The sequence below is a fragment of the Rhinopithecus roxellana genome, chromosome 14 (genome assembly GCF_007565055.1).
Source record: "Rhinopithecus roxellana isolate Shanxi Qingling chromosome 14, ASM756505v1, whole genome shotgun sequence".
NCBI lineage: Eukaryota > Metazoa > Chordata > Mammalia > Primates > Cercopithecidae > Rhinopithecus > Rhinopithecus roxellana.
In genome coordinates, this window is record NC_044562.1 from 47,332,821 (window position 1) to 47,360,091 (window position 27,271).

At 34.2% G+C, this 27,271-nt stretch overlaps 1 protein-coding gene across 1 annotated transcript; it reads left to right on the forward strand.

Moving 5' to 3' along the window:
* The first annotated feature begins 3,539 nt into the window (after positions 1 to 3,539).
* Positions 3,540 to 25,810, forward strand: ZSWIM2 (zinc finger SWIM-type containing 2). Its single transcript, XM_010370300.2, has 9 exons — positions 3,540 to 3,760; positions 4,933 to 5,009; positions 8,262 to 8,302; positions 14,600 to 14,810; positions 16,000 to 16,248; positions 19,838 to 19,922; positions 20,965 to 21,077; positions 23,763 to 23,916; positions 24,848 to 25,810. The coding sequence occupies exons 1-9, from the start codon at positions 3,596 to 3,598 to the stop codon at positions 25,652 to 25,654; spliced, it is 1,902 nt and encodes a 633-aa protein (XP_010368602.1). The 5' UTR covers positions 3,540 to 3,595; the 3' UTR covers positions 25,655 to 25,810.
* Positions 25,811 to 27,271: the final 1,461 nt, after the last annotated feature.

The window sequence follows — 27,271 nt, forward strand, 5'->3', positions numbered from 1 at the left end:
AACACTATTTTTATTGATGATTCTATTTCAAAGAATGCCTCCCAGGTCCTTGAGAAAGACATGACTGGTTGTCGTATCTGCAAGAGGCTGCAAGAATATTTACATCTTAAAGGGGTAGAGAAATAATTTATAATTCCAAGTTTTCTGAAGTAAATACTCTAAGAAAAGGGAGGTCAAGAATCTACACTCAGGAAAAAATCTGTCTAAAGTTTAGTCAAGCTAAGTAGAATGTTAGGACCATCATTAACACTATTAAGGATAAAATGCCTAGATTTTTAGATTTCCACTCATTCCCTATTTCATCTCAAAAAGATATATGAGTGTATGAGGAAATAAAAGCTCTGTAAATGCATGTCTGATAACAAAAGATGACGATCTTAACTTCACGCAGTGTCCCCTAGACTCTTGCTGGTCACTTCTGCAGTATGGGCAGTCGGAATTGTTCCACTAGTGAACACTGAGTTGCGAGTTTTTACTTTTTTTAAGGTGGTTGTGCTGGTGCCTCCCTCTGGAATCCTTAGTTCTATTTGCTTCCAGTCTTGAAGTCAATTAAATCTGTATCTTCTTTGTCAGATACCAGTATTCTGCCTTTCTTTTGTGCCTAATCTCTAGAAATAAACACAAACTCTTGTATCCATTTCATGTTTGTAATCCTTGAGAACCAGATCATTTACCCGTCTTCCACAGCACCTCTGAATATTGCTTGCCATGTGTTAGACATAGCAAAAAGCTGAAGTTTCCTAGTACCTTAAATTCTCTAACACCATTACAGAAGTATGCTATACACACACACTTGCCCCAGGTATTCAGTCATCCTAAACTCATCTCAATGTTTCAATCCGTTACTCCATATATTCTACCCTCAACCCAACACACACATGCCCATTTGGAGACGGGCAAGCTGACTTCTACTGCTTTCTGTCACTCTTCTTCCTACCTCATAGAGCATTCTTGTCCATATAATTCCAAGGTCTAATACTCTAGGTTCAGCTTTTTCTGTCTTAACAGGAGCCATTATAACTTTTTAATACCTGCCTTTCATGACAATTGTATTGCTAAAGAGGCTAAAATTTAATCCAAGAAACTCAGGTTTATCAATCCATGAAACTCAAGCATCATTTTTTTTTTTTTTTTTTTTTTTTTTTTTTTTTTTTTTTTTTTTTTTTTTTTTTTGAGACAGGGTCTTACTCTGTCACCCAGGCTGGAGTTCAGTGGCACAATCTCTGCTCACTGCAACCTCCACCTCTCAGGCTCAAGGGATCTGCATACCTCAGCCTCCCAAGTAGCTGGGACTACAGCCATACATCACTAAGTCCAGCTAATTTTTGTATTTTTTGTAGAGACAGGGTTTTGCCATATTGCCCAGACGGGTCTCAAACTCCTGAGCTCAAGCGATTCCCCAGCCTTGACCTCCCAAAGTGCTGAGATTACAGGTGTGAGTCACCACGCCTGGCCCACTGCTTTGTTTTTTGCAGTAACCACCTCCCTCTCACCTGGGGCAATATGCCACAAAATACACCTTAAGGAGGATATTTAATTCTCCATTTTAATATTTTCAAAATACTACACCTATCACACACTCTTAAGAGATGAAGCAAACATATGGGATAGTCACCTGACTATAAAAATGTTTTTAAAGTCATAACTGACAGATGTCAAAACAAGTGTCTTACAAATAGACTGAAGTACTGTCTAGCAATCTGCTTTCACTTTTTAACTTCTATGAAAGCATAAACACTGTTATTTTTACCATCTCCCAAAGTGGAATTTATGAACCTATATTCCATTGATATAATGACTATTGTGTCTTAAACATATGACCCTTAGAAAATGTTTATCACTTATACACGGAGCAAGTAAACAAGTATCACCATCTTGCTATAACTAAAACACAACAGCTTTAACAATTTTTGCTGTTTGTTTTTAAAAATTCTATAATAACTTTATTTTATAAGTATACACACATATATAAGGAGAGAGAAAAAAATTGATGGTTGAATAAAATGTCTTCACTCTGAAGCCCAACTCATCATATTATATAGCAAATATAGATTGTCATTAATTTATTGAGTTTTTAAAATTATACATATCAATATGTAAAATAATTTAATCCAATTTATAATTTCTTTTGCTCTTGATATGTGAGTTTTTTTCTAATGTTATATAATGTATTTAACATCTAGTACCATTAAATTGATTCTAAAGTTGGGAGTATGGTAGTATGAATGTGAGTTGTTATTAGTCAGAATAAGAGATTAAAAATAAAATTTAGTAAATTAAAACCTTAGACTTCAGACCTAAGATTTTAAGGGTTGGATGATGTTTAGCTGTTGTCTCACATGTGAAAGCTGCCATTACCATCATCTTCTTTCATCTTTTGCCTTTGCCATTTTCTGAGAACTTTCCTGCTGTTTACATAATCTAGTTATGATTTCTGCCCATGATAAAATAGGACAAAAATCCTCTATCTTTGGCCACCAAGGCAAAGGTTACTGGGCCTCCAAGTAGTGCTATCTCCCGCTTTTAATTTCCTATAGAGATTCTAGTAATATGGCTTCATTTTTCAGTAATTATGACTCAAAATGTTGACCCATACTTTATTACAGTTTTCCCCCTAAAACGTGGTAAACAAAGCTCAGAGACAATTTAAATTATTAGAGGTACAAATACTGCATACCTTGAAACTCTTATTCCTTAGTATACAGATTTGTAAGTTTCATGTACCCATAGTCAACGGATTCTGTGCCACCATTCAGGATGTACCACCATCCACCATTCTGGCTGTACCATCCCCAACACCCACCCCTACCCAAATATGCAATTTAAAAATGTTCCCTCACTTGGAAGACCATTTCCCCTCCAACACACACACACACCCAGAGAGAGAGAAAGAGAGAGAGAGAGAAGGCAGAGAGAGAGAGAAGGGGAGAGAGAGAGAGAGAGACAGAGAGACAGAGAGAGAGAGAAATGGCTTAAGGATCTAGCTTCCTCCCAGGTAGTTGGGACTACAGCCGGCCCACTACGGATGATGCACTTCCTAGGGTTTAGAACTCCTGTCTTCTACATCTACCCCCAGAGACTCGGTCAATCTATGCACATAGTGAGCAATCAGAAAACGTTTGTGGGATATTGTTGACCGTCAAAAATCACTCTGGGCTCCGTAACCTTGGCTTTTTGTTAAAGATGATGAATCATCACAGGATAATTTTAGCATCCAGAGCCCAGACTGCAATTGGGTTAGAAACTGTCCTAACACATAGATTTTACCATCTCTGCCCCGAGGAAGCAGAAGGAACCCAAGAAAACGGACAACTATGCCTTCGGCTGCCAGCTTCCAAATCGGCCAGATGATTATTAAAGACACGCCTCAGTCAAGGGCGTCGCTTCAAAATGCAGGGGAGCCTGGGGCGAGTTGCGAAATCCACGCCATCCCGCACCTTTGTCGCCCGCTTTTCTTCTGCGCAAGGCACGCCGGGACAGCGCGGAGCCCAACCACCGTCACCAAGGCAACCAGCGCGCACGCCGTTGTCTTGGAGACCGGCTGGCACCTTAGTGAGCCCAGCAGAGGGGCCGCCTCCGCCTGCACCTAGCCAGGATGCTTCGTCGAGGCTATAAGGCCTCTGAAAGGCGAAGACACTTGAGCGAGAGGCTCAGCTGGCACCAAGACCAGGCACTGAGTAGCAGCATATACCTCCTACGAGAGATGGGTCCCACTGGCTTCCTGCTGAGGGAGGAAGAGCCGGAATACATGGATTTCCGAGTAACTACCGCCTCTACCGCCCCTACTTCGCCACCATCCCCGCCCACCGTGTTCCCCTCCTGGCATACCCAATGTGCATAGCCACCATCACAATCCCTGCTGATACTTGCTGCCTCACCCCCGAAAGCGTCTCCCCGCGAGTGTTCCAGACCCTAAAAGACGTGCAAATTACAGAAGGAAATAGTATTTATTGGAAGTTTCTTTTTTGGAGGTTAAGCCTTCAAACTGCAACTCTTGTAAAAGATGATGGCTCTTGATCTTTAGGCTTGAAAATGTCAGAGGCTTTATATGAATATCTGGTTTGCATTACATGTGTTCTTGGATCCGTTGTTAGTGGTCTTTAGTCATGTAAATCAAACGAAATGAAAATTCTACAATCTGCTAGCATACTGGAAATATTTTCTAAATAAATAAATAGGTTTCCCTTTACTCTTTGCTCACTCTGAAATCATATGAAGGCTCTATTAAAGGATGGTTTAAATGGCAATACCTTGGAAAGGTATTAATGAATAAAAATTCAAGTTTGCTGAAAGACCACAGATGTTTCATATTTGCATATTCCACCCTTAACCACTCAAAAATCAGCCACTGCACTACCTCCTAGGAGTTGACTTATAAAATTTTAAGTTAATGTCATGCAGTTTAAGAGTTGAATGCAATTTACTAGTCTGTGCTTATTTAAAGCATATTTTTTACTTTGTTGCTTCAATACTTACTGTATTTGATTGTTTTAGCCACACTAGTCTTGGTGAATAAATTTTGTCCTCTTGAATAAATAAATTCACCGACTCAAATGCACCGAACAAAAATCCAAAATGAGCTGCCTTACAAAAGTGCTTAGCTCCACCCCAAAGGACAATTTTTTTACAGTAAGGAATTTATGGGTTGATTTTTGCTTTTTTTCCTCTTTTGACTTTGGAAATTAGATTTATTTTCACCTGCTTAATGGCAGGTCACTTTAAAACCATCTTAATTTGTTAATTTGCTAACAAAGACAAATAATGAAATGAAAAATCAGCCTAGAGCCTGGTATCAAGAGTTAAGATTCTCCCATAGAATCTATTCAACCTTTTTGAATCACCTAAACTAAATTACCTCTTCAAATCTCTTTTATTAACTCAGTTTTGCTCTCTCAAATTTTACTGATCTTTTTATGCATTTTTCTTTTAAAGGTTTTTCTAGGAAATCCTCATGTTTGTAACTGTTCCACATTTCTGAAAGGAGGGGAACTTTGTAAGCATATCTGCTGGTAAGTGATTTTTCAATGAAGATCTTCCACAAAAGAGCATATTGGTGTGTTACATATTTTGCCTTTTTCATGGTTTGAATAACAACAAAATTAAAGAAATTTGGTGCTTGGGGAATATAAAGTTAAAATGGTCATAGCTTACCAATAAAATTTTCAGTATTTCATTTTATTCTGAAAACTGAATAACGTTTAAATTGGGAAACATTTTATAATGTTAATACTTTTAAATAGAAAAAATCAATTTTAGATTCTCATGTACGAACGTGAAATCTAACTATAAAACAGGGGGGAAAATCCTGATCTTATCACTGATGATAATTATGTGGTTCATTTGAGATATTGCTGTGCTTCAACAAATTGTGTTTCCAAAATCACATTTTCTTGAATAGCAAATGTTCCATTTTCTACATGTATACATAGGTTGAAAGTATTCACCTTTTCCGTATTGGCCTATGGCAGTCAAGTTGCAAAATATTTTCCTTTTCAATTAACATTTGACTATGAAGCACTTTTAAATTTTTCATTTATTTTTATATATTTAGGGGGTACAAGTTCAGGTTTCTTACATGGATATATTGCATAATGGTGAAGTCTGGACTTTTAGTGTACTAATCACCCCAATACTGAACATTGTACCTATTAAGTGATTTTTCAGCCTCTACTCCCTTCCCACCCTCCCAGTTTTTATAGTCTCTGATGTCTTATTTCACTCTATATGTCCATATGACCCATTGTTTAGCTTTCACTTACAACTGAGAACATACAGTATTTGACTTTCTATTTCTGAATTGTTTAACTTAGGATAATGGCCTCTAGTCCCATCCATGCAGCTACAAAAGACATGATTTCATTAATTTTTATGGCTGAGTTGTATTATATTTATATACATACACACACACACACATTTTATTAATGTGGTATATTTATATACCACGTTTTATGTATCCAGCCCACTATTATGGATACTTATGTTGACTCCACATCTTTGCTGTTGTGAATAGTGCTGTGATAAACATATGAGTTCAGGTATCTTTTCAATATAATTATTTCTTGCCCTGTAGACGTATACCCAGGAATAGGATTGCTGAGTCATGGTAGTTCTATTTTTAGTTTTTTGAGGAATCTCCATACTGTTTTTCGTAAAGGTTGAACTAATTTACATTCCTAGCAACAGTATATAAGCATTCCCCTTTCTCCAGGTCCTTATCGACATTTGTTGTTTTTGGATTTTTTAATAATAGTCATTATGACATGTATAAGATGCTATCTCATTGTGGTTATAATTTCCATTTCTCTGATGATTAGTGATGTTGAGCATTTTATTATATGTTTGTTGGCCACTTGTATATCTTCTTTTGAAAAATGTCTATTCATGTCCTTTGCCCACTTTTTAATGAGGTTATTAGGTTTTATCTTGTTGAGTTATTTCAGTTCTTATAAATTCAGGATGTTAGCCTTTTGTCAAATACATAGTTTGTAAATGTTTCTTACCATTCTTTAGGTTGTCTGTTTACTCTGTTGATTGTTTCATTTGCTGTGCAGAAGCTTTATAGTTTAAGTCCATCAAACTATTTTTCTTTTTGTTGTGTTTGCTTATGAAGACTTGATCATAAATTCTTTGCCCAGGCCAATGTCTGGAAGAGTTTCCTAGTTTTTCTTCAATTTTCCAAGTTTTTTTGTAGTTTACAGTCTCACATTTAGGTCTTTAATCCATCTTGAGTTAATTTTTGTATATGGTGAAAGCTATGAGTCCACTTTCCTTCTTCTGCATATGGCTAGCCAATTTTCCCAGCACCATTTATTGAATAGGATGTCATTTCGCTAGTGTCTAATTTCGTTGACTTTAACTATAAATCTTTGAAGATAGAAGTAGAACTCCATTGAAGATTATGTCTATTAAATCTGAAATTTTTCCTCTAGTGTCAGAATCTATTTGTAGGGTAATTAACCTCTAGAAAAGAAAAAAAAAACTTTAATTTAAATACAAATCAACTCCTTTTGTTTTGCCTACCTATACTCATACTAATAAATTATTAATATTATTTTAATTTATTTGATAGTTAACATGAAAAAATAAGAAATTAAGAAAAGATTATGACTTTCACATTTCTAGCGCTTGTCTTTACAAGTAAAAAACGTTATATAATTATTTCTAATGTTTTGACTTATTTTGCTCTTTTATTTTGATCAGTTTTTATTAAGCATCTAGTAACACAAGTTATTTACTCTAGTTGACATAAAGATAAAATATGGCCGGGCGCGGTGGCTCAAGCCTGTAATCCCAGCACTTTGGGAGGCCGAGACGGGCGGATCACGAGGTCAGGAGATCGAGACCATCCTGGCTAACACGGTGAAACCCCGTCTCTACTAAAAAAATACAAAAAACCAGCCGGGCGACGAGGCGGGCGCCTGTAGTCCCAGCTACTCAGGAGGCTGAGACAGGAGAACGGCGTCAACCCGGGAGGCGGAGCTTGCAGTGAGCTGAGATCCGGCCACTGCACTCCAGCCTGGGCGGCAGAGCAAGACTCCGTCTCAAAAAAAAAAAAAAAAAAAAAAAAAAGATAAAATATGGTCCTTTCACAACTTACAATTTGGTATCATGATTATATTTAAAATAGGGTTTTTTTCCATTTTCATTTTATGTCAGGGGAAGGGTATTCTCTTTTATTATATAACTCATGTTGTACAATATTGTAACCATCAAGTAAATGGAAATACAATCAGTGTTTCACATACTAAAGTATATATAGTATCATTGAATAATAATTTAATAGGTATTTCCCACTTTTTAAAAAAAGTTGCATTCCATTTTAATTGGTAAAATTTTTAAATATTTTTTTCTATCATGTGTTAAAGAGGTGTATGTAGGAAAACAGCCATTTGGTACACTATCCAGAAAATTATTCCATTTCCAGAGAAATTTAAGGCAGTATCATAAATACCTAAATCCCCTCTTTATCCTTTCCCTGTGAATAACTGTATGTCATAAGAAATAAGTGGACTCTGTCTGACAAATCTCTTGACACCAACTGTCATTTGTTTTCACTAATCATACTTTTTTCACATATGCTTATTTTAAAATATAAGCTTAGCAACTATTATAAGAGAAAATTGATGAGTTTTAAGTTTATTCATAACACTTCCCATAATATAAATCTTATAATTCAGTTTCTATTCTAAATATTTTTAAATGTCTTTTGAGTTTATGTCAAAAATAAATGTCTCAATTTTTTTTCTACTTGTGAATGTTAGGGTCTTGTTGAAAAAATTCAGGCTTCCAAGGAACCATGAATGTAAGTTTTGGGGTTTGGGTTTTTTGTTTTTATTTTACTAATTTAAAGTTAAAAAATATAAGAATTTTTTTATTTAACATTTTCTAAATTTAGGTGGTTATTCTTCTAGGGAATCTGGTAACTATCAGTAGCTCAGCTTCTTAAACTTAAGACACTTGGAACATTTTTCATCTTAAAAAAATGTAACTTTACATGTCATTTTCAAACTCATAGGCACTTAATAAAAACAAGTATGAAACAATGGCCAGTTATTAAGTTGAAAAACATTTATGTATTCTAAGAAAAGGTTACAGTGGTTTCTGTGTCTAAAATTATTTTAATTGTGAGAAAAACAGCGAATGTGATTTTTTAAGATCCCAGAAATAGACTGTTGGTATGGCACATTGTTTTATTCAAAAATGTTTGCTGAATGAAATTTTTTTGGAAAACAAAAGCAGAGTAAAATGTAGTTTTTAAGTGAGTTCTTAAATTGAGTTTAGAGTCAGTTATATATTTATATAAGTTTAAATTACAGAGTTCTCAAAAATAAGAGAGAAAGAAAAATAATTGCAATACAGGTTACTTAAATTTGTACATTTTATAATAAAGATACTGTCATTGTGAAAGGGTTAACTGCAGTTAAGGAATTGTTTGACCTATACTAGACCCATCTGAGAACTGCATTTCTAAAAGTATTAATAAATTTTCTGATATTAATGAATAATTAAAGTGATAATTAGTTTTTTATTTTTTTTTCTATTCAAAAAGGATTTGTTTTATTTAGGCAAGTTTATTTTCCCCTAGCTATTATAGAATTACAATCACAGTAGACATATTTTTAAAATTATCCCAGATAATAAATTACCATTAGTGTTTCACAGGGATTTTTCTCTTTTCACTCTACATATTTTTTTAGAAATGTCCCCCATTTTCCATGCCTCCAACTGTTAACTCTGTACGGTGATTCCCAATCTTACCAGCAGACCAATATTTCCAGTTGCCTTCTGGGGCAGCTGAATTTGGAGGTCCCATGGGCATCTTAAATACTGACTTCTCCATCTGTGCTCCGCTCTTAGATTCCCTACCTCACATAGTGGCTTTCCTTGTTGTTTTCTCTTCAAAGCTATAAACCTTGATATTCTCTCTGATTTTTTCTCTCTCATTCTCTTCTGCCATATATCTACCCATACCACAAATCCTGCTTGTTTTACATCCTACATATTTCTCAAGTGTTTCTATTTCTCCATACTCATTCTTACCTTTGTTCCACTTTCCTCAGCCCTTAGTACCATTCTAAGTAGCCTCCTTGTTTCCAATGCCTGCACTTTGCACTTTGTCTTTCACCCTCCAGATAAACAGATTCTTTCTAAAATGTCAGCCTCTTCTTAATCCTCTCTCTCAGTCCCTTCATGCATGATGACTAGGTTGTATGATTTTATATATATTGTTTTCTTTTTGACTTCTCCATTGTATTTACTGAAGTTAAATGTTGACCTTTCTCCAAAGTCTTATTCTCTACACTATTCTTCCATATCATTTTCACAAACTCCGATACTGAGGCTGTCCAATAGAAATATAACATACATATGTAATTTTCTTTTTCTTTTCTTTCTTTTTTTTTTTTTTGAGACGGGGTCTCGCTCTGTCGCCCAGGCTGGAGTGCAGTGGCCGGATCTCAGCTCACTGCAAGCTCCGCCTCCCAGGTTTACGCCATTCTCCTGCCTCAGTCTCCCGAGTAGCTGGGACTACAGGCGCCCGCCACCTCGCCCGGCTAGCTTTTTTTTTTTTTTTTTTTTTTTTTTTTTTTTGTATTTTTTAGTAGAGACGGGGTTTCACTGTGTCAGCCAGGGTGGTCTCGATCTCCTGACCTCGTGATCCGCCCGTCTCGGCCTCCCAAAGTGCTGGGATTACAGGCTTGAGCCACCGCGCCCGGCCCCATATGTAATTTTCTAGTAGCCATATTAAAAGAAGTAAAAAGAAACAGGGAAGTAATTTTAATATGTATTTTAACTTAACCCAGTACATCAAAATATTATTGTATCAACATGTAATCAATATAAAAGTTATCAGCTATTTTACTTTTTTTATATTAAGTCTTCAAAATCTAGCGTGTTTGTTATACTTACAGTAGATCTCAACTCTGACACTATATTTTCAATGGAAATATTTGATCTGTATATAGACTTCATCAAACTTTTCAGTTGAAAAATAGATTCACATATCCAAATTGTTACATACTTATACATTTTTCTTTAACTATAGATTATCAGCTTTAAGTTAAAAACTAAATTTTTAATTTAACAAAATTTAAAATTTGTCAGTCACACTCGTCAAATTTCAAGTACACAATAGCTACCTATGGCTAATGGCTACAATATTCAACAGTGTAGTTCTACCCAATTAAATTCAACAAATATTTATTGTACCACATATTAGCCAGGAGCTCTGCTGGATGCTTTTTATAAATTGAAAAATATGTATTGCTAGTATATGAATGTCTTTCATCTGCAAACACAGCAATTTTGTATTGATCAATTTAATATTTTACATTGTATTATTATTCTTTGCACTTATTGAAGACAGCAACCATTCAGTCTACAGTAGGGAATTTTTTAATGTTTAAAATTAATCCTATATAATTTGAGAATTTATACTTCCTTCTGAAATAAAGATTTTTTATATCTTTTGTATTTAAAACAAATTTTAATTAGTAAACATTGAGAAAATCCCATGTGTACAAAATAATACTAGAGAGTGTAATAATATTCAAAGAAAGGAAGTCTTAGTGATCTTAGAATTTATCATTTAAATTAAAGCTAGAATAAACATATATGAAAAATAAAGAAAACTATAAATAACTACTCCTTAGGATTATGTGTAGTATTTAAATAAGTGTGGAGGGAATGTTACTTGTAATGGAAGAGGAATGTTTTGAACATCGTTCAGAGATTCTTTTCTAAAAGGAATCTGGAAGCAATTATCTACATTCCAGTGTTGCATATAAGAAACCTGAGACTCTCTTTTCTTTTCAAAGGCCGACAAAAAATGATTATGTGGGAATTTTATTATGAAAAATGTTAATTTTTGAATGCTGAACATTCTTTTTTTCACAAACATTTTCCCAACAAAAGCTAGATATACCACCTGATAGTTCCTTTTAAATATAATAACTAGTGAATACTATCTGTTCTTTTTGGAATTAAATATTTATGAATAAAATTAAAACTTCATTAAAGGAAATCTTTCTAAATTCTCACCAGAAAGATGTAAACTTTTTATTTTCTATTTTCCGTTTATGATTTTATATATATCATAAAACAGCCTAATATTCTGTCAGAATGATGTTTTCTGCTTTTATCAGACATTGTTACTTTATTTATTTATTTTTTATGTTTTATTTTTTTTTTGAGATGGAGTCTCGCTCTGTCGCCCAGGCTGGAGTGCAGTGGCAAGATCTTGGCTCACTTCAAGCTCCGCCTCCCGGGTTCATGCCATTCTCCTACCTCAGCCTTCTGAGTAGCTGGGACTACAGGCGCCTGCCACCACACCTGGCTAATTTTTTTGTATTTTTTTTTTTTTCTTAGTAGAAACGGGGTTTCACCGTGTTAGCCAGGATGGTCTCAATCTCCTGACGACCTCGTAATCCGCCCTCCTCGGCCTCCCAAAGTGCTGGGGTTACAGGCGTGAGCCACCGCGCCCGGCTACTTTGTATTTTCAATGCTATATAATCTCTGCTATATAATGACTTTCATTAAAAGTCATCAAAGGCTAGCTAATATTTCACTAAATATGGTATATTATAAGCAATTTAACTTTCTTCCACTATTAAGCATTTATTTCTAACTACTTGTTATATTCTTTGTATATGAAGCTTTTTGTTCTTTTCAACTATTTCCTTAGCCTAAAATCTTATTGTGTTTTGGAGTAGAAGTGTTAATATTTTTATGTCTTCTCCTCATATGTACTGCCAAATATGTTGTCAGAATACTTTTGCTGATTTACAGTGATTTCAGCAATATGTCAATTTCTTTAAGTTTTATTTGTTTTTTGGATTCCTGTTTTTGGCACATTTTAACTGTAGTACTTAAGCATACAAAGAAAGATATTAACAGCATATTTAAGAAATATGAAAATAGAGACACATAGAAATATTTTTCCATGTTAGTAATATTTCTATAATTTTGGAAAGAAAGACAGCCACACAAAGGAGGAAAATACCAGATACAAGGTTCATAGTAATCTATCCATGCCTGGTAAATGAAATAAGAAAAGAGTTTCTATTCTCTGGTATATTTATTTATACCAGAGGATAAATAAATTTTAGGAAGATCTAAAATGTCTTCAAATACCTTTTTTTATTATACTTTAAGTTCTAGGGTAAGAAATAACATAAGACAAACAAATCACAACATTTATGATAGTGTTTATTCAGTCAGTTTTATTTAGTGTCTGTGCTTTATTCTTATTTCAACTCATTTGCCTTTGATGCAAATGAAATTGAACATCTTCCACTGCCTTGTTTACTATTTGTGTTTTATGTGAATTGTATTTTGGCTATTTATTAGGATAAAACTGCAAACATTTCTTAATTATTATAAGCATTACTTTTTTCAAATGTTTTTCTAATCTGCTATAAATTTTTCTCTATGACTTTATTCAATTTTGTTACACATATGAATTTTTGTGTTATTAAATCAGATCATCTGTTCTTTTCATGTTTATTGTTTTGACCCTTTAAAAATTGTCTTTCTTCCATAGTATCAATAGTTCTTTGGAGTTTTTTTTTTTTCTGCTCTTTTTTATCATTTTTGTTCTTCATTATATAATAGCATCAGTGTGCAGTTGTTTTGGTATAAGTTGGAGGTTGGTATTTGGTTTGAGTTAATTTTCTCCATATTGCCACCCAGTTATCTCAGTAACAGTTATTAGATAATACTTCTTTTGCTCTTTGTTTAACAATGTTTATTATTTAGAGCATCTCATATATTATTACATTTATTACTTGTACAACACATTGTGATGTCAGTTTAGATTAGCTGCCTTGCTCTTCTCTTTCAAAATATTCCGTATAATCTTATGCATTAATTTTTCCAAATTCACTTTAGAAGAGTTTGTTTCTTCCTTTTATTTTCTAGTTCACATTTTACCGCGCAGAACAGTTTGTTGCCAGCTTCTTTTATGAAATTTTATTCTTCAGTATTTCTGGTGACCCTGTGCATCTTTATTCCCCAAAGCACAATATTTTGTTATTTATTTTTCTCTCCTTTTTTAGGGAGCAGATGTTGCTGTGTCTCTGTGACAAATAGCCCTTCTTCCCCAAAGTAATGGTTAATCAATGTATGATGCCCTTCCACAGTCCACTTGCCATTCCACCTCAGACAGGGAGCCGCGATTTCTGTATTGAAATGTAACTGTGATGTTTTCAGTGTTTTTAGTGTTTAGTTGGGGAGTCTTTCCAGAAAAACAGAGCATTTTATTATCTTGGAAATAATTTTTAATTCATATATAGTAAAAAGATACATAAAATGAATAGAAAGCAGGGGACCGATAACAACTAGCATTTAAATTATGACATGTTCAGGAGTAGGAGAGGGAAGGGGGAAGCAGCAAAGAGATGGGCCAAGGAATAAAGAATCTAGGATTCCCTGATCAAAACTATAGGCACTTAGAATATCATTCCCTTAAGGATTGCAGAATGGAGAAAATTCAGAATTCAAAACGTGCACATGCTAATGGTGCAGGCAATATAGTAACTAATAGATTGTCCTGAGAACCGCTGACCAAATCTGTTGAGGACGAGGCTGAGACACTCTTTTGTAGGTATGCAAAACAGAAACAGAAAATATTTACAATTAGTTAAGTCTTGCTCTTCCATTATTTTTTAATTCACTTATTCATCCAACAAATAATTACAGTAGCTACTCAGATATCAGTTTCCTCCTTATGTATTCATGTCCCATTTATTTTAATATTCTTATATGTTCATAAAATATTTGTTTATGGACAAGTGAACAGCTCAAAGTATAAGACATGATTGTAACACCAATCCAAGGATGAACACTATCATATTCAAGTGCACTGTTTGCATTGACTCTTTTTTAGTAACAGGAAAAAAATTTTTATATTTTTTCATATGACTCTCTTGTGACATTTTGGCTGTGAAAAAAATGTAAAGAAGTGGTCAATGTCAGTGTGATAATTCAGTCAAAACTGTCTCTCTGATATTTGAAAGAAAATTCTAACTTTCAGCATAAGTTGTTACCTCTCTGTAGCTCCAATTTTGTGACTGAATTTTAATACTTTGGAATTTTTCACTAGCTGCTTTACAATTGGGTCTTGGAGAAAGAGAGATAAGTGACTTGCTTCAGGGGATACATCGAGTTCAAACTCCCCAACCAGGAACAAATGACCACAATGAACATGTTGAAGAAGATGGGTACATTAAACAGAAGGAAATTGATTCCGAGGATATCTGCTCTATTTGTCAAGAGCTACTTTTAGAGAAAAAGCTTCCTGTCACCTTTTGCAGGTGATGTAATTTTTCTTTGGATTCTTAAAACTAATTAAAAATTATAAAACATATTTGTAATTTATTACCTTAGAAAACTTGATAGTGAAAAAATAGACAACTTTACCTACCGCTAATTTATACTTAATTAAATTCCTTTGTTTCCTAACACACACACACATATATTATATATTTTTATATATAGTATATATATTTACATATAATACATATTATATATGTTAGGAAACAATATATATATGTGTGTATATATGTTGTGAGCTAAATATATGCTCTTACTCTAAATCTTTCTGAGCTACACTACGAGGGTAAAAATTGAAGCATAATTCCACAATTATTCCTCCTCCTACCTTAAGTAACAAGAGTAGAGTAATTTCTGTGTTTTTATTTTATACACATGAATAAATGTTATGGCTTATTATAGTTATAAAGACTTCTCTGGAAGTAAAGATTATTTTATTTTGAAATTACAAAAATTATTTTCAGTTTTTCAAAATTCTATCTTCAAACCTAAATAATTCAATTTTCACATGTCCACAAATGTTTACTGAGAGTCTAATGTTCATACTTTTCTTCACAGCACTATAAGGTTGGACTTGAAAAATTTGGACAGCCATTTGCCATTGCTATCTTTTTCTCCTGATCATTCTTTTTTCTTCTGATAATTTAACAAAACTTTTGTACACACTGTAGTTGTTCATGTCTGCTTCTATTGCATATTGTAAAATTATTAACTACTTTCCAAAATAGTATTTCTCTCAGCAGCTATTTCTTTGGTACCACCATGTACTATGTGACTTCTGGAAAAGTATGGTGGCACCCCTGCTCTCAGTGAACCATTTTATTAAAATAATAATTATTATTTTCCTTTGTGTTAAGCCTATATTCATTCTCACTTTACAAATGAAAATATTTTAATGTTGCAAAATCTTTCACCATTTCATTGCAATGAAGGAAAATTTAAGTTTGGAATTCTGATGTATTAAAGATGATAGATTACTAGAGTGAGTGAGTGTGTGTGTGTATGTAATCAAGCTATAGCTGAAAATCAGTTCAGAATTTATTTTTATGTGGAATAAAGATGGTAGCACAGGAAATTTTACTTATATAAATATATATGTAAAATATATATACAATGGATATATAAAACTGCTCTATACAAATGATAAACTTGAATTTTTATCTCTCATAGGTTTGGCTGTGGCAATAGTATTCATATAAAATGCATGAAAATCTTAGCTAATTATCAGAGTACATCAAACACTTCCATGTTGAAATGTCCTCTGTGCAGGAAAGAGTTTGCACCATTAAAACTTATTTTGGAGGAGTTCAAAAACTCTAGCAAACTTGTAACTGCAGCAGAGAAAGAGAGACTGGACAAACACCTTGGAATTCCCTGTAATAACTGCAAACAATTTCCAATTGAGGGGAAGTGTTATAAGTAAGTGTTCTCTGTAAACTATAAGCATGTGTTCTTTTTATTTTTTTACATCAGGAAACTTTGAGCATTAGAGCACCCATTCTATAGCCTCTCTCTTGCTGCATATACTGTTTGACTTGTGTGACAACTGCTTATTTAGGACTTACAGACTGACCTCTATCTCAGTCCAGTATCTCAGGAACTCCAATCATTTTATTTTCTTCTGTGCAAGGGTATTGTTTTGCGCTCTGGTCTAGATCGGGTCTGAAGTAGCACCCCATCCCAGAAGCTCTGGACACACGATAGGTGGCTTTAGCCTAGATGAGTTTCCAAGCTCAGAGCCTTGCTGGATCTCTCACCGTCTGTAACTTTATTTGAACTACCTTTGAGGTCAGTTCCAAAAATTCCAAAGATTGGGCCAGAGGGACATTGACTAGATTGACTGAATATTTAATCCAGTCCTCCCTACTCCAAATTGCAATGAGTACAGGTTTTACTTTCTTTCATATCTTATACTTAAACAACAACTACAAAAACATAGTAATTATTAGAGAAAACAATTTTCACTGTGAGTAACCCTCAAACTTTCCCACAATTCTCACGATAAAACATAAATTAATTGCTATGCCTAGGAAATTGTGTTTTCTTAATTAAAATTTTAAGTTAACAGTACATTAATAAGAAAACATTATTTCAATCTTTGTTACATTTTTTTGAAATGCATCAGTTTATTTTTCAGCCTTCTTGAATTACATTATGATGAGCCCAATTTAAATTATATATATATTAAAACTCATAAAGCCATAAAACATTATCACATCCAACAGCAAATTATACCTATCTCCTTTGAATTTAGTTTTGTTTTCTGTATGTGTTACACAGAAGAAAGTTAATTATTCACAAAGTGTTTGCTGGAAAATGGCTGGCCTCAGAAGGTTCCTAGGGAGGACTCTAACTTGGGGAGGAAGTACAGAATGTTTACAAACTTTTAGCAAGAGGTATTTAGCTAGGTTCAGGAATGTTGTTTAAAGAGGATTCCAGGAAAAGGAAGGACTTGATCTTTGGTATTAGCAGCCGTCATATGGGCAATTTAAATTTTCTCAAGAGGGGTGGATAGCACCAGTGAGGGAGGGGCTAATGTCACATGTGAAAGAGGGGGCTGGGACATGTGGGGGAACAAGGACATGTGAGGGCCACAGTATAAAATTCTCAGTGCTTACAATCAATATTCCCCAAATGGTTTACATACAACTTTAGTATAAATCTTGCTTTTAGGTATGTTGTTGATGACAGTACACTCCTGTCACTCAGAGCTTTCTGACTGCTTTTTCTGTCCTTGGGCATTATTCTTCCTACTAAGTAAACACATGACCCACTATCCTGCTGCCTGCCCACTAGTGACCCTACACTCTCCTTTGAGAATCTTTTCTTGTCTCATAACTTCTCCTCTAGGGATCTTGCTAACAATTACTCATCTCTGTCTCCATTCTCTTTTACAAATTAAAGAATGCATTTTCAATGTTTGTGACTCCATCCATTTTTCATTCCCTCGAGTACTGACATTTCAGTCATCAGTCTGAAAAAGTATTTCCATTTTTTTAGGAACACGTTGAGTAGGAGACAAGATTAACTAGAAAGTTTCTTCATTCCTTCTTCATTAGAATTTCAGAATTTAACTACTTCATCTTTTAAGAGGTTAATTCCAAGGCCGGGCGCGGTGGCTCAAGCCTGTAATCCCAGCACTTTGGGAGGCCGAGACGGGCGGATCACGAGGTCAGGAGATCGAGACCATCCTGGCTAACATGGTGAAACCCCGTCTCTACTAAAAATACAAAAAACTAGCCGGGCGACCTGGCGGGCGCCTGTAGTCCCAGCTACTCGGGAGGCTGAGGCAGGAGAATGGCGTCAACCCGGGAGGCGGAGCTTGCAGTGAGCTGAGATCCGGCCACTGCACTCCAGCCTGGGCAGCAGAGCGAGACTCCGTCTCAAAAAAAAAAAAAAAAAAAAAAAAAAAAAAAAAAAAGAGGTTAATTCCAAAATTACTAGATATATGTTAAAATACAGAGATGCTTAACTTTTTTTAGCCCAACATATTTTGATGTATTGAATAAATGGCACCATTTCTTCAACCCATTGCTGTTAATTATTAAAATCTTCCCTGTATGTACAAAGAGTAATAATGAATAAATTAGCATTTGCTTCTTTTAAGATGTCTGAGGAACATATTTTCTTAAATTTCTCATGGCGATAATCTTCTAAATATTTGATAACTTGAATAATAAGTTTACTTGATTACTGCTCAGAATATTTTCAGTTTGGTAAATTATGCTGCAAGTAATTTAAAATCCTCTGCTTGTGACAAAATTTTTATAAACAATATAACTTTTAGATTGGGCTTTTATGGAAAGTGGTTTTTTTTTTGACTTGTCAATAGTTTTCACTGAGATCTTTTATGTTTACCTTTTTCTATTCTGTGGGAAAGAAAGAATATAATTTTTATTTTCAAGAAGTATGCTGCCAACTCTAACTCTGGCACTCATGAAACAACTGGAAAGCAGCACTGGATAATCAAATGACAGAGTATCTAATAGACTGTAGATCCTATAAGAATGTAGAGAAAGAGGTAAATGAAAGCTAAGGTAGTCTGAGAAGGCATCATGGAAGGCGCATGTGGTGGACAAAATAGTAGACTTCCTAAAATGTCCACATCCTTATGCCCAGAACTTATATGTCATAGAGGAATTAAGGTTACAGAGGAAATTAAGGTTCCTAATCACTGACCTTGAAATAAAGAGGTTATCCTGGATTGCTTGAATAAGCCTTGTGTAATCATATAGGTTCTTAAAAGTAGAAGAGGGAGGCAAGAAAGTCAGAGGGAAATGTGATTGTGGAAGAAAGGCAGAGAGATGCTACTTTCTTTGTTTTGAAATGGTCACGAGCTAATAAATGTAGGCAGCTTCTAGAACAGCAGTCCTCAAACATTTTGGCACCAGCGACCAGTTTTGTGGAAGACAATTTTTCTACAGGGGTTATTGGGGGATGGTTTCAGGATGAGACTGTTCCACCTCAGACCATCAGGTACTAGATTTTCATAAGGAGCACGCAACCTAGATCTCTCATGTGCGCAGTTCACAATAGGGTTCACACTCCTATGAGAATCTGATGCCACCGCTGATCTGACAGAAGGTGGAGATTTGCTCTCCCACAATTCACCTCCTGCTGTATGTCCCGGTTCCAAACAGGTCACAGACCAGGTCAGCGCCTGGGGTTGGGGACCCCTGCTCTAGAAGATGGAAAGAGCAAGGAAATAGATTCTCCCCTAGAGCCCCCTAAAAGTAACACAGCCCTGCCAACCCGTCGGTTTTAGCACACAGAAACTCATCTCAGACTTCTATCCTATGGAAGAGTAAGATAATACATTTGTGCAGTTTAAGCTAAGTTTGTAGCAAATTTTTATAGCAGCGACAGGAAACTAATACACAGTGTGACTTGAGATGATCCTTGTCATGTTTGAATTGTTCCCAGGAAGTTTTGGTCTGAATTTTTCACCCAAAACCATCACAATAATAGGATGTTTTATCTTGCATGTTTTGATGTTTTGTATTTTTAGGTGTACCGAGTGCATAGAATATCACTTATGCCAGGAATGTTTTGATAGCTGCTGCCATCTTTCCCACACGCTTACATTTCGTGAGGTACAGTATCCATCTTGAATCTAAAACAGTGTTTCTATTTGTCCTGTTGTAGAGCTAAGTCAGTCTAAGAGTAAGAAGAATAACAACACTGTGGAACAGAGCTGATTGGTTTTTAATACAAACCTAAAGCTATATTTTTAGGAGAACTGTTTTTCATAAGGATGCACAAAGCAACCAGTTCTTACACTGGTAATTTATAAAATCTGACATGATAAGAAACATCTGATGACATTATGAATAAATTTTTGGAACAGAAAATATAGCCATCAAACTTGAATATTAGTTTTTAAAAAGCTGTCAACATTACAAATTGTCTTATAATGAAAAGTCAAAACATTTATGATTTTCTCTTAAATTTTCTTACATAAACAATAACGAAACATGGAATTTTACTGGGATAATTTAAATCGTACACTTTAAAAGTATCTCCTGATGTTGAATAATACTACTACTTTCTGCTTACCAGACAAGATAAAATAAAACATACACAATTATTGTTATTTTTTACCTTAACAAGTAATGCCATTAGAGTAGCTGTGCAATAGCATGAGACTCACTAACAATTTGTAAATAACGTGTTGAAAAATAATATATATGCTTTAAAATATTGTGTATTGGCCGGGCGCAGTGGCTCACACCTGTAATCCCAGCACCTTGGGAGGCCGAGGTGGGCGGATCATGAGGTCAGGAGATAGAGACCATCCTGGCTAACACAGTGAAACCTCATTCTCTACTAAAAATACAAAAAATTAGCCAGGCGTGGTGGCGGGCGCTTGTAGTCCCAGCTACTCGGGAGGCTGAGGCAGGAATGGCATGAACCCGGGGGGTAGAGCTTGCAGTGAGCCGAGAATGTGCCACTGCACTCCAGCCTGGGTGACAGAGTAAGACTCCGTCTCAAAAAAAAAAAAAAAAAAAAAAAAAAAAAAAAAAAAAAAAAATTGTGTATTATTCACATTATTGATATGCAACCTACTAATTTTTATCCACAAAATGAAAATATCCATGACTTTGCAAAGTAACATCTACTTTTCACCTATTACAGAAAAGAAACCAAAAATGGAGATCACTAGAAAAAAGAACAGATGAAGCCGTAAAATACATAGACACTAAAAATGAGATAGAAGAAAAGATGTCACATTTTCAAGAAAAGCAAGAGTGAGATTCCCAGTAAAATTTATATTTCTTGTATGACCGAATCTTTGAATAACTTTTCAATTTGAATAAGTTGTATTTATTCTCTTATTTATTATTTAATTATTATTAAGCATTTAGATACTAGGTGGCATTGTACCATCCAGTTGAAGAGTAAGGCTGTAGAGTCAGACTGCTTGAATCCAATCATAGTTCAACCACACATTGTCTATGTGACTTGTGGACTAGTTACTTCACTTCTATCTGCCACATTTTCCTCATCTTTAAAATGGGAGTAATTGTTAAAACCAATCTTGTAGGAATTTTGTGAGTATGAAATGAGTTAATACAACAATAAATATTCAAATAATTTCATCTCTTATTTTTAATTTGACCAGAAACTATACTAGATACTAGGGACACAGTGGTTTCCTCAGTAATCAAATAATGATCGACATAAATGTAAAATTGAAACTGACATCAGTTATGTTTAAATAAAAGCAGATTCAAATATATTTGAAATTTGCCTTTGAAATAATTGGCCTCTGGGGGAAGAGGCCAATTTTTTTGCTTCATTCTCCCTCTTTCTACCCTCTACTTCACCCTGTTGGAAGAAGAGTGCTGAGCAGATTGGTTTTATTTCAGAACATTGATTCAGAACATTATTAGTGGAGAAGTCTCCAGACCTTTTGCAGTAGTCCTGTTCAATTACAGAAAATTTAGGCTGGGCGCCGTGGCTCAAGCCTGTAATCCTAGCACTTTGGTAGACCAAAGCAGGTGGATCACCTGAGGTCAGGAGTTCAAGACTACCCTGGACAACATGGTGAAACCATGTCTCTACTAAAAAAATACAAAAAAAAAAAAAAAAATTAGTGGAGAGTTGTGGCACATACCTGTAATCCCAGCTACTCGGGAGGCTGAGGCAGGAGAATTGCTTGAACCTGGGAGCCAGAGGTTGCAGTGAGACGAAATGGCAATACTGTACTCCAACCTAGGCAACAGAGTGAGACTCTATCTCAAAAATAGAAAGAAAGAAAGAAAATGTAGCCTGTCATATAATATTAAGAGATTGTGTACATTATGAAACACATAGAAAAGAGACAACTTTTAAAGGATGGGATTAAATAGAAACCAAAAATACTTTCAGTGAATCAACTAAACAAAAAGTGTGCTTGTTCTTACTAAATATATATATATATATACACACACACACACACATACATATAATACACCCATACCCCCCCACACGTGCACATACACACTATCCAAACTTCAACTGATATATAGCCCATGCCCATGGGTACTGCACACACGTTGGAGACCAGAGCTCTTGTGGGGCATCAAATGAGCCTACACAAAGGCTTTGCAACTCCATTTTCCCTGCACAGATATCATACTTCATCCTGTTAGAATGCTAAGTTGTATAACTAATGGTTGGACTTAGGAGATATTGGGGGACAGGGAGTTCAGAAGGAGAACATTAGGGGAAGAAGGACATTTTAGGCAGAGAAAATGGAATAAATAAAGAGAATTTGAGGATAAGAAACAGTAGGTAACAACCTTAAAAGAGTACTAAAAATATACATTTTCATTGAAATTAGATGACCCTGGTAAGAGCAATTTCTTTAATATGATGGGGATATATCTGCAGAGTAATGAGAAGTACAAACTTTTCTGAAGAATATATTTGAACTTTGTTCTGAATGACTCTTGAATGATAGGGACATATCTGACCTTTTAACCAAACTTTTTTTTTCTCTTAAAGATTTGTTGTATCTGTTTTACCAGTTGCAATGGCATCAAATAGCAGTTAATTCATAGTATATCATCTTAGTTATGTCAGTCAGTATTTTTGGTACAAAAAATGGAGTTGTTACTTTTAGAGTTACATTAATATAGTCTAACAATATGGAAGTGATAAGAATATACCCCAAACGAAAACAAATTTCCTTATCTCTTATGATCTACCAATTTACTATAGTAGCCTGGAATATTTACTATACACTTCACTTCCTACCAGAAGACAGAGTGAATTGGGTTGTATTTTTCTAAACAGTTGCCTAAGTGTTGACTCAGACTAAAATATTATAATTTGAGTATTTGGTCTGATTTTATTGACCTTAAAGTGCAACTCAAACTCAAAAATTTTGGGTTAGCATTTCTATTTGATATGACTACTTAAAACTTTTTTTTTTTTTTTTTTTTTTTTTTTTTTTTTAAGGTGAAGTCTCACTATGTCGTCCAGGCTGGAGTATAGTGGCGTGATCTTGGCTCACTGCAACCTCCACCTCCTGGGTCCAAGGGATACTCTTGCCACAGCCTCTTGAGTAGCTGGGATTACAGGCACCCACTACCATGCCTGGCTAATTTTTCTGTATTTTTATTAGAGATGGGGTTTCGCCATGTTGGCCAGGCTGGTCTCAAACTCCTGACCTCAGGTAATGCACCCACCTCAGTCTCCCAAAGTGCTGGGATTACAGGTGTGAGCCACTACACCTGGCCAAAAACTTTGTTCTTTGTGAAGTTGGATCCATATTGTTCAGGATCAATAAAATAGATTTTTTAACTTTATAATATATGAGATTATCTTTAGTTCAAGAAAACCTAGGGTTCATTGCATTATTTATATAGAGACTACTTACCTGTGCTATTGATCACTTCCTGATCTATAATAACATGTAAACACTCATGTCTCTTCTTCTCATTCAGCCAAGTTTACACACCAAAACACGTTGTAAGATCATTGCCTCTCCAACTGATTACTAAGAATAGTAAGCTTCTTGCTCCAGGCTACCAGTGTCTACTTTGTTTGAAGGCATTTCATCTTGGTCAACATACAAGATTGTTACCATGTACTCACAAGGTAAAAGTCACATCATTTTAGTTTTACTTTCCCTGTAGGGTCAATTTTCACAAATGAAGTGACAATTTAAGTCTGTCCTTTTACTTTTGAGTTGTACTCTGTACAGAGGTGTTCGCATTGCACAGCACATATAGAAAGAACTGCCACAGAGACTATTGAGAAGGCAGCTTTCTCCCTGAGGATGTGTTTATACTGATTAGTACTCATTTCTGTATATACTATCTAGGAAAGATAAAATGGTACTTTAAGTTAGATTCCTTTATCTACTTTAGTTATCTGTAGAAAGAAAAAGGTTATAGAATACTAATATTTTGCTATGTATTTTTATGAGTCTTAAGATGAAACAGAAATGCCTAAGTTGACAATTATTATTTCATATGAACTCACTAGAATCAGGATAATACTACTTGATCACTATATAATTGATAAGCAACTACATAGTGGTTGATAACCAACTTTTTCTGAAATAAAGTTGCTTCAGTAAATAAACAAAGCTTCAGTAATAAAGTTTTAGAGTCATCCTTACTTAAAATGGCTAATTGTTTTATTTCCAAAAATTTAATTTGTTATTTTATATTTTACTGTTATCAGATCCATTTTCAACCCCTGTTGGTTATGACTTTTAAAATAATTTTCATTAGAAATAATTAGCAGTGAAATTAATAGCTTTAAGTAGAGAAATTTTAACAAAATTATGAGTGCTATCCATAAAAGGCTTTGCATTTTAATATAGAAAATGGAAATCAGTCCCTACATCAGTTATATTTAGAAATGAATTCCTTCAAAATATTTTCATGAAACTTGATAAATAATTATTTTTCAATTTTGCTAAATATTTTAAATCATACAATTCTGAAACTGGGGGAAATTTACTTGAATAATATTATAAACAAGATTAGTATAGTTCTGATTAGCTTATCTTTTTTTAAAGTTTCACAGGAAATGTATTGACAATTGGTTATTCCACAAGTGCAATTCGTGCCCTATTGATGGACAAGTTATATATAACCCTTTAACTTGGAAAAATTCAGCAGTGAATGGACAAGCACATCAATCTGTTTCAAACAGAGACATCATTCATCTATCAAAGCAGAAGGAGCCAGATCTTTTTATTCCTGGTACTGGATTAGTCTTAAAACAAAATAGACTTGGAATTTTACCTAGCATACCTCAGTGTAATTTTGATAAATTGAATACACCTCAAAGCCCAAAAGATGCCTGTGAAAATATACCAATAGACAATCTATGCTCTATCCAATTAGATAATTCAAATTCAAGAAAATTAACCTATGAATATAAAATTAGCCAACATTTTCCCAGATATCTTCAAGATTTACCCATGGTATCATTTGGGAAAATACCATCTCAAACATTTCTTCCCCCTATTGTTCATAAGAATATTGTATGTCCCACTGCAATGGAAAGTCCATGCATCAGTGGAAAATACCACACTAGTCAAAGCCGGATGACCAAAGGCTGTACATGTAATAACCACAACCTAAAGAAGACTCCTGGCACTAAAATAAGAGAGGACAATAAGAGATCAACTTTACTTCCAGAGGATTTCAATCTTATTGCCAATTGGAGCACAGCTAAACTTAGTTTGTCTAAAAGGTATAATAACTGTATGGGGGAAATTACACGAAAATGTAGTCATCTGTCAAGACAGCCTGTGTCTCACTCTGTAAATACAAAAGGTACTGAGCTATCTTTAATAATAGAAGGAGTTCAATTGTGAAAAAGTATTTTTATTTACTATTAGAAAATATTTGAATGTTGAGCATAAAAAATGTTTTATATAGAACATAAAAAGCACATATAGTCTTGACAAATATATATAAAATTCTCTCTTGGAATTTGCCTACTTACCTATAAACAGCTCACTACACTTAAAGGAAATGATTCTATTACTTATATGACTTATAGCATCAGGTGTCTTCATGAGTATATTCAGGATGTTATAAATAATGAATAACTTTAGAGCCTTTATCTTATTTTATTCTGATGTTAGCAAACATCAGAATAAAATAACTTTATAATATATAGATTGATTATCTTACATTTTTACTTTAAGGAAATAGATTTTTACTTAAATTAAGGAAATAGATTTTTGCTACTTTGAGTCACTGTTTTCAAATATTTTTTATGGTAGCACATAACATGGAGGGATTACTTCCCGGTACTTCTGTATTTTTTGCATTTTTCTTGCACTAGTAATTACCACAAACCGATAAAAAAAAAAAAAAAAAAAAAAAAAAAAAAAAAAAAAAAAAAAAAAAAAAAACTTAAAAAACCCCATAAAGGAGTTTTCTTATACATGAAATGAAAATAAAATGAAATACTATCAGCTATGTCACATTTATAATGGTCTTACTGTTTTATTTTCAAGAAACTTATATAAGTACTTCCAAATTTCTTAATACAATCACTATTGTTGAAGGATCTGTAATTTAAAATCTGCTCTATTTTCAAAGTAACCATTGTTTCAAAATGTTCATTTGAAAAAATATAACCCTTAGATTTTGATTTTAAATTATACGGCTCAGTTTCTTTTCAAATGTTTTTAAAATTATTGATGCTATATTGATTTGTATTATCTGTCACAAGGAAAAAATATCACATGATAATTTTTATCATGGTAATAATGTAATACATAGGTCTATGAAACAAATCTTGAAGATATCAAGCAAAATTCTCTGAAAAGAGTATTTGCATTTAAAGAAGTGATTAAATTGAGGTTAATCATAAACAAAGTAGTTAATAAAATGTAGTTCAGAAACAGTAACTGAGAATTAATTATAATATGAGCTGCATTTGAAAACTGAATGAAAGTTTGTCTTGCTTCTGACATACAAATGGATGGCCAAATATATTTGTCAGCAATTCAGAATTTTATCAGCCTATTTGTCTTGAAAGAGAGAGCTAAGGAAACTGCAAAATAATTTTCCAGTTAATAAAATATTATTTATGTTCCCATAGATATTTCACCTTTCTTATTTATTTTATAAGTTTTTTCATGAACTTATATTTTAAGTATCAGGGTACATGTGCAGGATGTGCAGGTTTGTTACATAGGTAAATATGTGCTGTGGTGGTTTGCTGCACAGATCAACCCATCACCTAGGTATTAAGCCCAGCATCCATTAGCTATTCTTTCTGATGCTCTCTTTCCCTCTGCCGCCAAGACAGGCCCCATTGTGTGTTGTTCCCCACCAGGTGTCCATGTGTTCTCATCATTCAGCTCTCACTTATGAATGAGAACATGCAGTGTTTGGTTTTCTGTTCCTGTGTTAATTTCCTGAGGATAATGGCTTCTGGCTTCATTCATGTCCCTGCAAAGGACATGATCTCATTC